At 39.9% G+C, this 13,389-nt stretch overlaps 1 protein-coding gene across 2 annotated transcripts in view; it reads left to right on the forward strand.

Annotated features, from left to right (window-relative positions):
• Positions 1-13,389, forward strand: part of LOC149243453 (GDP-mannose transporter GONST1-like) — a 192,525-nt gene that overhangs the window by 107,819 nt on the left and 71,317 nt on the right. For both annotated transcript variants that reach the window (XM_089374520.1, XM_089374521.1), the window contains exon 6: positions 12,641-12,739. In XM_089374520.1, coding sequence (XP_089230646.1) covers positions 12,641-12,739 — 99 coding nt within the window. The remainder of the gene's footprint in view (positions 1-12,640; positions 12,740-13,389) is intronic.

Consider the following 13,389-nt stretch of genomic DNA (forward strand, 5'->3'; position numbering starts at 1 on the left):
TGTGGGAGGATGTAGCCCAAAACAGTCTTCAAAAACTTCAATCTTTTCTTCCTTTGGTTTTCCTCTTTTTGCCTTGTCCCTTTAGGTTTCTTTCTTCTCCTTTTACGAACTTCTTGGATGATCTTCTAATGAGGTCGAGTGCCTTGCATATATAGCCTTTCATGGAGCTCAAACAACCCTAATGAGGTTGAATTCATTCTTGTAGGCCGACTTATCTTCTTGTAGGCCAACTTGGTCTTGGAGGGAGACTTTTGACATTTTTGACTCACAATAAATTCTTTTGACGTGATACAAGATGCTCAATAGGGTCTTTTACATATGACAATGACTCTTTGACTTCTTTGACTCAATGAAAAATCCTAGAAGAACATAATGGGTGCTTGAACTAAAAATGAATTGATCTAGAGCATGAAACCCTTGCTATAATAATAATAACAATAAATTTTTTTCTTTTTCTCTTTACATCAAATACATAAAAATCAAGATTACATAAGACATTATGAAGATCGAACCTAGTTACATATTTCAACACTCCCTCTTAACTAGGGAGGTATTCATAGGACATACATTGTACATGGATATTCTCATAAGAAGATTCGGACTGGTAAGCCATCTCATAAGCTATCTTATCAACTTATATCAGTGCATCTCATCATATCAACCATCATTGTCATATAGCAAGGCCTTGACTAACACCTCTATCTCTCCATTAGATTAGAACACAATGTTGGGGATACAAATGATTTATAACACCTTCATCATTGTCTCTCAAGGCACATGCCCCATTTGAATGTTCACAAGGTATGTCCTTTTAGGACCATTCCCATTTTGGATTTTCACATCCTCAGGGAATCTCCTCTTTAACCACTCTTGCCTATTGGATGCCCTACCTCATTGTTAAGATTGGTATCTAGGGCCAAACTCCATGTGGGCCATCTTATTTATGGCAGCTAATATTTTTCTTGGATTCCTCTCGTTGAGAGGTGTAGGATTGATTTAACGATCATCCGATTCCGACATGCATATATGGAGATATGAATTTATTTGTATATACTTGACAATTTGACAAGGTCGGCCAGCAAGATAAAGTGTGTGGCACACCCCCAGCTTTACCTCAACCTTGCATATAAAGCTAGGAGACATTGTGCCTCATTTCTCCATCAACTCAACACTCATCTTCTCTCTCCTCATCTCATTGGGCCAGCGTAGGTGCAGTTTCTCTCACACGTGCAAGAGGAAGGACGAATTTTCTGTTTAGGACAGTGTTGACTGATTCTTGGGCAACATTGACTTTTCTAGGGCTGCATTGACCAAGTGCATAGCTGCTAAATGAAGTGTTGACCAAGCGTTGACTAAGGGTTGACCTGCACATGCTGATTGGGTGTTGGGTTGACCAGTGTTGACCAAAAATGCTTACCAGAGTTGACTGGTTAGGGCTGATCGTAGGCTGCTGATTTGACTGCTGTTTTGACTGTTGACTAAGAGCTGTTTTGGGCTGCTGAAGTTTGCTGTTGAAGACCGAGTTCTTCAAGGTTGACTAGCGGTCAATCCGGGGTTGTTTGACTAGCATTGACTTCGCTGGTTTCTGATTTATTATTGCTGATATATAATATCAGATTTGTGATATTGTACTATCTCTCTCTTCCTCTCTGTTGAATTATTGAAGATTATAGAAGAATTGATCAACGGGTTTCCCCACATTGGGGTTTGTCCCTGGCTAGCCGCCACATTTGGTATCTCTTGTCTTGGCTTGTCTTTTGTTGATTTGTTTATGTTCTATCAGCATTTTACTTTATGTTAATGTGATTGCTAAATAGTGAAATTGACATTGGGCTAATAAGAAGAAATTGAAGTAAATTGCACTAAGCATAGAACATACCATAACTTAACATGGTATTGAAGCTGAAGTGAAGACAAAGCCCCAACAAGAGCAAGAGCAAGAGAAAATCACCGAACTCTGTTGGAAAAAGTCTTAAGACTTCATGAGTTCCTCATCACACTTCCCCGCCAAAGACAAGCTTCGTGAGAAGTTTGACTATCACGAATGGAAGATGTCTCTCGATCTGACACTGGAAAAGCAAGAAGTGTTGGACTATGTGAGAGGCAGAATTACAGAGCCCCCATCAAATGCACCGGTTTCTACAAGGAACAAGTGGACTAAGGGTGAAGTCAAAGCAAAGAAGGTCATCTAGGACTCTATCGACAAGCGCCTGGTGGCCTACATTTTTGAGCTGAACACCTCCAAGGAGATCTACGATAGACTAGTAAGCTTGTTAAAGTTAGTGATGCAAATCAAGTTTTGTTCCTAAAAAATAAGCTGAAGGAAATTAAGAAGGGCAAAGATGAGGATATGCAATCCTACTTCTTAAGGATCACCGAGATCAAGAATGATCTACTATCGATTGGGGAAGTCATTCCTGGCATGAAATTGACTATCACAACTCTTGGAGGGGTCCCATTCAAATATACTTGATTAAAATCGCTCCTGAGGCAATTCCAACCACAATCAAAGGAATGGTAGGTTTAATGGAAAAGGGAAGAGGAATGTCGAAAATCAAGGAAGTGGTCAACCCTCCAAGAAGGCAAGGAACTGTAGGTATGAATCTAATGTTGTTAACAATAAGCAAGATGAATATTATCTGATATCAGCCCTCTCCACTTCCTCTCCTTCGGACACGTTGGGAAATTGGTTGATTGATAGTGGTGCCTCAGCGCACTTCACTGGGTACAAGGAAGCTCTTTCAAATCTGATAGATAACGATACAAATTTGGAAATTATCCTTGGAGACAATGCCAACTATCTTGTGAATGGATTAGGGAATTTTACTCTTTAACTAAATCAGGGTAACACAATTCGTTTGTAAGAGGTCCTATATGTACCTGATCTCAAGAAGAACCTAGTGTCCATTTCAGCAATGGAAGACAAAGGCTACAAGGTGGCCTTCATCGATGGCAAGGTACGTGTGTGGAAAAGGAATTTTAAAGATGCTTTCACTCTTGGGTTTCGAGTTGATTTTCTATATCAAGTTGGAGGAAGCCTGTTGGGAGTCATGTCTTGCGATACGTCTCTTCAGTCTGAACTATGGCACCGGAGGTTTGCCCACCTTCATTATATGGATCTACTCAATGTAAGACAAATGGTGACAGGGATGCCCGAGTTCAAAATAGAGCAGAAAGGTGTATGTCCGAGATGTGCCGAAGGAAAGCTCAAAAGGGGACCATTCCCCTCAAGCCTAAGTAAGACCTCCGATATTTTGCAGTTGGTTCACTCCGACATATCTGGTATGATGCCTGTGAACTCTTTAAGAGCTTTTTTATATTATCTCACTTTTACAGATGACTATTCTCGCAAGATGTGGATATACTTATTGAAAAAGAAGGATGAAGTGTTCTGCTGGTTCCGTCGCTTCAAAGCTTTGATCGAGAATCAAAACGAGAAGAAGATCAAGATCTTAAGGATTGATAATGGGACTGAGTATGAATCCAATGAGTTCCATGACTTTTGCAAAGAGACTGGCATTAAGAGGGAGACCACAACACCATACACTCCTGAGAAAAATGGTGTGGCGGAAAGGAAGAATCATATGATCGTGGAATTTGTTCGTGCTATGCTACATGATCAAAGGCTTTCGAAGTTTGTATGGGCCGAAGCTGCGAATACCGCTGTATATGTTCAAAACTGATGCCCTCATCAAGCATTGGGTTCCAAGACTCCTGAAGAGATGTTCACTGGTAAGAAACCTGATGTCTCTCATTTTAGAATTTTTGGAAGTCCCGCATATTTTCATGGGCCGAAAGAGAAAAGAAGTAAATTGGGTGCTTCTGGAAGGAAGGGAATCTTCATGGGCTATAGCGAAAATTCTAAGGGCTATAGAATCTATGTGGCTGGTCAAAGGGAAGTCGAGATTTGTCATGATGTTACCTTTGACGAAGATATGGCTCTTAGCAAGGTTGACAATCTTCCTATTCTAAAGAAAACCGGAGAAATTGACACCAGGAAACCGAATGAGAAGGAAGATGAAAAGATGCCCGATGTGGAAGAACCTATGGATCCTATTGATCCCCCTCCGCAAGAGCCTTCCTCTTCTAGGAAGAGGCCCTCATGGCTTAGGGGGACACTTGATGATGCCAAAGGACACATTGCACCTAGAGGGAATTTCCGTGAAAGTAAGAAGTCGACTAGGTATTAGGGATACTTGACCATTATGAGCACCATCATTCAGAATGAGCCTTCATTGTTCGAAGAAGCCGTGAAGCATCAGGTATGGAAGGATGCTATGAATGAGGAATACGAGTCCATCATGAAGAACGATGTCTAGGATGTGGTCCCCAGACCTCGAGACAAAATAATTGTCACCTCGAAGTGGCTTTACAAAGTAAAGCATGGAGCTGATGGGAGTGCTGAAAAGTATAAGGCTTGTTATGTTGCTCGAGGTTTCTCTCAAAAGGAAGGTATAGACTATCACGAGATATTTGCAGCGGTTGCCTGATACACCACCATTCGCTCGATCATAGCCCTTGCTGCTTCGCAAGGATGGAACCTATGTCAGATGGATGTTAAGACTACATTATTGCATGGTTCAATTAAAGAGGAAGTTTATGTGGAACAACCTGAGGGGTTTGAGATCCATAATCGGGAATCTCACGTATGCAGGTTGAAGAAAGCTCTCTATGGGCTAAAGCAGGCACCTCGAGCGTGGTATGAGAGGATCAATATCTACTTGATGAAGCTGGGATTCACTAGGAGTGAAGCCGATCCAAACCTATACTTTAAGGTTGAGGATGATAAGCCTCTCATACTGGTGCTTTATGTTGACGACCTCTTTCTAATAGGTGCAGACCCTCTCATTCACAAATGTAAGAGGGAGTTGGCTTCCAAATTTGAGATGAAGGACCTAGGACTGATGCACTATTTCCTAGGACTAGAAGTCTGGCAGAAACCAGGGGAGATTTTCCTATCTCAAGGAAAATATGTGGTGAAGATATTGGAGAGATTTGGTATGGTGGACTGCAAGCCCGTGACTACCTCGATGGAGCTTGACTTTAAGAAGTTAAGCGGTAGTGTTGCTGGACCTGCTTTGGGAAATGCTACTGAGTATTGTCAACTCATAGGAGCATTGATGTTCTTGGTGAAGTCCTGTCCGGATATATGTTTTGCAGTCAACACGTTGAGCCAACATATGGTTGAGCCTCACCACTCACATTGGATTGGTGCTAAGAATCTTTTGAGATATCTTGGGGGCACAATCACTTATGGGTTGAGATAGATTGCCGGAGATTTGAGGCTACATGGATATACCGATGCACTTCTGAGTGCTGTTTCTCTTTGGGTTCTGCCTCGATATCCTGGATGAGAAGGAAGCAGAAGTTGGTGGCTTTGAGCACTGTTAAGGCATAGTACATTACTGCGAGTATGACCTCTTGTGAGGGTGTCTGGTTACGGAAGCTCTTCAGTGAGCTATTTGGATATACATTGGATACTACTATGATCCTTTGTGACAATCAGAGTGGGATTCAATTATTCGAGAATCCTGTATTTCATGAACCCTCCAAACATATCAATATCAGGTACCTCTTTATCCGGGATATGGTACAACGAGGAGCAAGAAGGCTCCATCATAACGGTATAGATGAGCAGGTCGCCGACATTCTGACGAAGCCCCTAGGAAAGGTCAAATTTTTGATTTTCCGAGAACGACTTGGAGTCGTTGAGAGTCCCTTGTATGAGGGTCTTTTATGATGCTTGCATCGAGCTCCGGGAGCTCCGGGGGGCTTGGGGTACTTCTTGGAGCTACTAGCGACCATAGGGCGACTCACCCTCCCATAGTGGTGCGCTGTGTACAGGGTGAATGGTTTAGCCTTCCCCTGTGATACCCTATGGCGACTTGTTGGCAGGATGAATGGTTCATCTACCGAGGCATCCTACCCAAGCAGTATGGGACTCATGGGAAGTACCTCTCATTTGGCCAATGAGTAGGGAAATGAGGATAGGGACCATAGTAGTACTGATGGACGCATCGTGTATCTACCATACGCCCTATGCTAGGATGACCTACATTGATCTGGGATCAATTGGAACTGACTTCGGGTTAGTAAGAGTGATATAGCTCACTCTCTGTTGGAACTGACCTGGGATCAATAAGAGTGGTATGCCACACTCTCTGGAATTGACTTTGGGTCAGTAAGAGCGCTATTGAGTACTCTCTTTTATCTGGGACTGACTTCGGGTCAGTAGAGAATGGTACGATACATCCTTGATCATTTCTTCTTCTTCATAGTTCAGCAGAGCAGGGCCTAGCAGTGCAGGGCAGTGCATTTGATGACAGAGATAGTACCGACGGTCACATGGATTAGCAGATGGAGTTCTCCCTGGTTGGGAGGGAGCGTTAAAATTGGCAACTAGGAACAAACTCGATGTGGGTCATCTTATTTATAGCAACTGATATTTTTCTTGGATTCCTCTCGTTGAGAGGTGTAGACTTGATCTAACGATCATCCGATTCCGACATGTATTTATGGAGATATGAATTTATTTGTATATACTTGACAATTTGACAAGGTCGGCCAGCAAGATAAAGTGTGTGGCACACCTCCAGCTTTACCTCATTGTTGCATATAAAGCTAGGAGACATTGTGCCTCATTTCTCCATCAACTCAACACTCATCTTTTGTCTCCTCATATCATTGGGCCAGCGTAGGAGTAGTGTCTCTCACACGTGCAAGAGGAAGGACAAATTTTCTGTTTAGGGTAGCGTTGACTGATTCTAGGACAACGTTGACTTTTCTAAGGCTGCGTTGACCAAGTGCAGTGTTGCTAAATGAAGTGTTGACCAAGCGTTGACTAAGGGTTGACCTGCACATGTTGATTGGGTGTTGCGTTGACAAACATTGACAAAAAACGTTGACTGGTTAGGGCTGACCGCATGTTGCTGATTTGACTGCTGTTTTCACTGTTGACTAAGGGCTGTTTTGGGCTGCTGAAGTTTCCTGTTGAAGACTGAGTTCTTCAAGGTTGACTAGAGGTCAATCCGAAGTTGTTTAACTAGCATTGAATTTGCTGGTTGCTGATTTATTATTGCTGATATAAAATATCAGATTTGTGATATTGTACTACCTCTCTCTCTCTTTGTTGAATTATTGAAGATTATAGAAGAATTGATCAAAGGGTTTCCCCACATTGGGGTTTGTCCTTGGCTAGCCACCACATCTGGTGTCTCTTGTCCTGGCTTGTCTTCTGTCGATTTATTTATGTTCTACCAGCATTTTACTTTATGTTAATGTGATTGCTAAACAGTGAAATTGACATTGGGCTAATAAGAAGAAATTGAAGTAAATTGCACTAAGCATAGAACATACCATAACTTAACACTCATCCTCAAAGAGTATCGGTATCGGTATTAGACAATAATGATATGTCTATCTCTCCCTCTGAACTAGGGAGGATCTACTCATTCCTATAAAAGGAATATACTCAAGCTCCCTCTTAACTGGGGACTTGTTTCCAACATCAACTATCCAATCTTTGGTGGAGATCATGGTACTATCAGCTGCTTGTAGGGATCCTCCTTTTTGCATTATCATGTCATGGACGAACTTCATTTTCTTCATCATGGAGCCATCTTCTTCATAACTTCTTTGCAAGGCTTTGACCATCTTCTACATCACTTCCCTTCAACGAAACATAATGTTGAACCAATAGTCATGTCATCCTTCTCTTCATCGAGAAGTGACCTTCTTCGTCATCATTTGGCTATCCTACATATTGCTACCTTTTTCCAAGTCATGTTCTTTTTAGGGTTTTCCGTCCAAGTCTATGTGTACTAGTTGTAGGTGAATTTCTACAACCCTCTTCCAGGTAGCCTTGTTTCAACCCAACCAGATGCTTGCTTTCAAAAACAAAATTGAATCATTAAATCAAAATTACCTCTTTATGATGGCCCTTCGTCATATTAGCTTTTGCAACATCAACATCTTGGATACTATTTGAACCCATCTCCTTCTTCATCATACTTATTATGGTCTTCATAACTTCTTCATGGAGATGTCATAGCTAATCCTTCTAGATGTTGATTAATCCTTTTATCTAAATGGCTATAGATACATCTTTACGAACTCTCCTTCTAACTTCTTCATATACTGCTTCTTCGGGATTTCTATACATATTTCCTTTTGCATAGAAACAGTGGTTGCCAATCCACCTCATATTCTGAATGAGGTCATGTAATGTTGATTCCATCATGTCATCATATAGAAGATAATGACTCTCCAGTATTTATGCCTTCATGTATTGTTGGCTTGTTGGGGCTTGACCCAGGTTTAGAAGTGTTTTAGCCGAACAAATCCCGCACTACCGGCCCTTTCGGCAACAATCCGCGGAGCACTGACTGAAGTCTCACCCGAGGTAGTATGGGAGGGTGCTGGAATCAGGTTTCACACCCTTGGGATGTCTTGATGTGGTCTGGAGGGGTCGCGAATCGTTCTGCGCTCTTGCGCTACTCTGCACAATTCCCTGTCCTTCGCATAGATCTGCGCCAGTTACTTTCCCGAATCTTATTACATATATGAATTTATTATAGATCTGATCTACTTCTTACAATCTTTAAGCAAACATTTAGCAATAATACCCAGTGTGCATCATCATCATTCATAAAGACAGGCTTAAACTCATATAACAGACGTATAAACCAGAATAAAAACAGATCCACAATAATTCAGAATCAACACAATGTCTCAGAACCAACTTATCTTTATTAATATGTTCGTTTCAATACAATCAACTTCTGCCCTGCGCACACAGCTGCAGACTCTATCAGGCCTTCGTGCACACAGCTGCAGAGCCACTATCTAACTCCTAACCTTTACGACCCGTACTTACAGACTCAAAGCGTATATTACTTTCACAAACCCATAATACATCAGATCTTCCAAAAAGCTACCTCTACCCTTAGAGCCTCGCTCTATTTATACATTCCCATGGTCCGCGGACCATGGGCAGGCCGACTCACTTCCTATTATTTTATATTATTTTTGGGTGGACAACCCTTTGACTCGATCTATTACATTTCGCGCTCCGCGCACTTCGCGGAACTTTTACAATATCATTACCCTAAATTACGGGCTCTAAGCCCCAAAACCGTTATGCGGGGTCTCTGTTGCCCAACATGTATCATTCATAAGGAATAGTCCCTTCTTCTTCAATCATGCTCATGAGATAGAGCATTTTAACCATTCTATCTGCAATTAAGTGATGACATGGCATTATCCATTTGTCAAAGTTAACAAATATATGCATACCTCTTCCTTCATGTGATCACCTAGGCTTCCTTCAGCAACTTCCATCTTGCATTTCCTTGCTTGAAGATGAAAATTCTTCAACTAAATTGTCACGCTGCACTTCTTAGTCACCATACCTTCATCCTTCTAAACTGTGGATTCCACACTCGCTGGAATGTGACACTTGCTTCTTCAACATAGAGGTGAACCTTTTAACAAAGATTCCAATGGAGGATCTTGATGATCCTTAATCCGCAAGTGCTTTTTCCTAATGATGATGAGTTGTGATGATAGTTTTCTCTTTCTATCTTGCTAGATGACTTGCTTTAACAATACAAACTGCTACTGCGTCTATCCTTTCATGCTTCTAGAATTATGCCATTTCAATGCTTCCTACCATGACTTGCCAACTTCTATATACTGAAAATAAACTAAATGTATGTGAGACCTTCAATAGTAGAGTTCTTTTACTTCTTCCTTCTTTGACTTCTTTTCTTCTGGTTCTTCACTTATTTCTTTTCTTTTCTTGTTGCCTTTCTTGAGTTTAGTACAATTCCTCATTACATTCATAGTATTGAAACTTGGACATGTCAATTTTCTTTTGAAATTTCTTTCGAGGCTCGAACTTTCCAAATTTCCCTTACTTCCTTGTCATGGCTGCATATGCTTGTGTTTGTTCATTTGACCCAACATCATTCTTTGCCTTTAATCTGATTTCTTCAATCTTAATTAATGACCATAGATCACTGAATGGAGTGGATTCCTTATTTCCATAGATGCTTGATACATAGTTGCCCCACCCATTTGGTAATGCATTGAGTACAAGAGTGGTCATCTCTAGATTTGACATTGTTTCTCCTAGCTCTAGTAGTTGATCTCTTATTTGAGATACCTTCATGAGATAGGAGGCTACCCCTTCTTCTCTTGATACTTTGTTGTTGTATAATTCGATTCTTAACGATACTATTCCCCTGCAGTACTTACAAAAAACAACTCCAGCAACTTGTCATAGATCTCTTTTGATGTCTTCAACTTTGCCACATAGGGGATGAGAGAATCCTTGATTGATTCAATGAGGATCCTTTGAGCCCTTACTTATCCTTCCATATACTTTGATAATGCTTGAGATTGTTCTTGTGGAGGTTTGGAGATTGAGCCCTTGACATATTCAATAACTTCATTTTCTATGAGGATCAAATCTATTCTTTTGTTCCATGCAAGGTAGTTTGATGTCCCAACAAGTTTATTGTTTTCCTTGCAGAGAGTAGTCATTTGGTTTGTAGATTGGGACACAAAATATAAAGTACTTACTTGTCAAATGAAGAAGCTTCTTTGATGATGATGTCTTCCACTAGATGCCTTTCTTGATGTTGATATTCCTTCTTCATGAATGACAATGCTTCTTCTTCAATACGGGATATGTTCTTCTTCCTTCAAAGATGTTCGAGATATGCTCTTTCCTTCAGTATTTTAGATTCTTTAGATGATGATGAATTTCTCTTATTTCTTCCTTTGGGTGAAGAATGTGAGAGACTTTCCAAGATGCTTTAAATGTGTAGAGTCCTTCTTTCTTTGAGTGGAGGTAAGGTCCTTGAGGTCTTCTTCTTCTTCCAAGATGATAGGGTCTTTAGATCTCTTTGATGGTCTTAGTTCTCCTTGATGATTCAATTTCCTTGATGCTCTTCTTTTGTTCGGTCCTTATGTACCCTTTTTCAATTGAATGATCTTCAAGCTGCCTTTCCTTGTCACCTTAGCTTTGAAACCATGTTGAGAAATCAATGACAACTAGATTAGGGTGATTTCTCTTAATTTGTTAACTGCTTGTGATGTTCTTTTACTTCAAATTGTAGTACTTGTAATTAGCTTCTTTACTTGATTATTATAGTGTTTTTATCATCAAACAACTACCAAACTATGAAGATCAATAGAACAAGTGGACACAAGACATAGGCTGTGAGCCAGCGCCAAAACCTCTCCTAGAGAGGAAAACCCAAAAGAATTCTTCTCTTCTTATAGAATCTTCAAATGACGAATTCCAAGACCTTTTAGACCCAAGACAAAGACCCCTCCAAGACCAAGTCAACCTCTCCTTTGATGAGCTTGTCCTTAAGAAAGTCAACTCAAGTCAAGCTGCTTCAACTTCACTTCTGATCTCAAGTTCAGACCTGCAACTTTGACTGCAATTTTTCGGCCTTACTGCAGAAACCCTAGCTCACACATGTGGATGAAATATGGTGAAATATGTCTCCTTCTTCCTTCGCTTAGAGAGCTTCTTCTTCCTTGGTAACTCGGCTTCCAAACTTGATCTTGTGAACCCAAACTTCAACCTTATGTGATGACTGCAATTTTGGTCTTGCTGCAACAAAAGTGTGCCCTAATTTTCTTCGCACGTGTGGGAGGATGTAGCCCAAAACAATCTTCAAAAACTTCAATCTTTTCTTCTTTTGGTTTTCCTCTTTTTCGCTTGTCCCTTTAGGTTTCTTTCTTGTCCTTTTACGAACTTCTTGGATGATCTTCTAATGAGGTCGAGTGCCTTGTATATATAGCCTTTCATGGAGCTTGAACAGCCCTAATGAGGTCGACTTCATTCTTGTAGGCCGACTTATCTTCTTGCAGGTCGACTTGGTCTTGGAGGGAGACTTTTGACACTCTTGACTCACAATAAATTCTTTTGACTTGATACAAAATGCCCAATAGGGTCTTTTACATATGACAATGACTCTTTGACTTCTTTGACTCTATGACAAATCCTAGAAGCACACAATGGGTGCTTGACCTAAAAACAAATTGACCTAGAGCATGAAACCCATGCTATAAAAATAATAATAATAAATTTTCTTTTTCTCTTTACATCAAATACATAAAATCAAGATTACATAAGACATTATGAAGACCGAACCTAGTTACATATTTCAACAAGAAATCTGTTTTCTTTAGGATGTTATATTATCCAGGACAAAGTTAGACAATTTTTCAATCTTGGGATCTCCAAGATCCTTGCTTATATCTAGGCGATAGTCTTATGATAAGTACATCAGATTCAAAATGATGTTTGAGAACTTGTGAGTAGTGACCAAGGCAAAAAGGACCCTTGATCACCATATTACTTCTGCATTTGTCCAATTGAAGCAAGACATTCTCGATATGGACAGATGAAAACAACATGGTTGTTTTGCGTTAGAGGAAATGCATAGTTTTCCTCTGTTTCTGCTTGATGAACTCGAATACATTTCTCACTAAGTAATGAATTATTTTTATGGCAAAGTTGCACCATATGGAAGTATCTATGTAGTGTTTGGTGACAGGTAATTTACTTTTTCAGATTGTCCATCTTTAGCCCTGTTTGATTTGTTATAATTTATTGCAGGTGATATCTGCTATTAGTGGAGGAATTACAGATCTCTCTTTTCATGTGGTGGGTTATGCTTGGCAAATTGTGAATTGTTTCCTGACAGCAGCATATTCGGTATGATATTGTTTCATGAACTACTTGCAAATTATTTTTTTATTGCTTGCAAAATATATGATTCCAAATTTTAAGTATCCTTTTCTGGTGATCAAAGAAGAGTGCTTTGAATTGCTGCCAACTATTAAAGTAATTTTGATAAATTCTCAACCATAGTTACCACATTTGGTTGGTTTTACCAAAAAAATTCTAATTCCCTTGAATCTGATGCAGCGGCAAATTTAATGGTGAATTTAATCAGCCTGGAAGATTGTCTTTAATAAAATTTGCCCAAAATTATTAAGATATTGCAATAAGATTTGTCCAATTTATTTGCTTTAGGAGGGTGCGTTTGTTATGAATATAATATATATAAAAATAATACAAATATAAATAAATAAATAATCATAATAATAGTATATTAAATAACAATTAGTCAATGAAAAGACATGTCTCTAAGGACATGACCATTCATTAAGAGGCACTTGCCTAGGTATATAAGCGGGCCTTCATTTGTAATATCTCATATCAATTCTCTTATACATTATTCAATATATATATATCCTCAATGGATGACTTTATATTCCGATTATTTTGGATTACTTAACTAGTATACGAATTCTGTTCGTTACATTGGTATTAGAGCTGTTCAATCTTGTGGCCGCTCAATT

Source organism: Pinus tabuliformis, chromosome 8 (assembly GCF_031772625.1).
Source record: "Pinus tabuliformis cultivar Carrire ecotype Pingquan chromosome 8, CPIR1, whole genome shotgun sequence".
NCBI lineage: Eukaryota > Viridiplantae > Streptophyta > Pinopsida > Pinales > Pinaceae > Pinus > Pinus tabuliformis.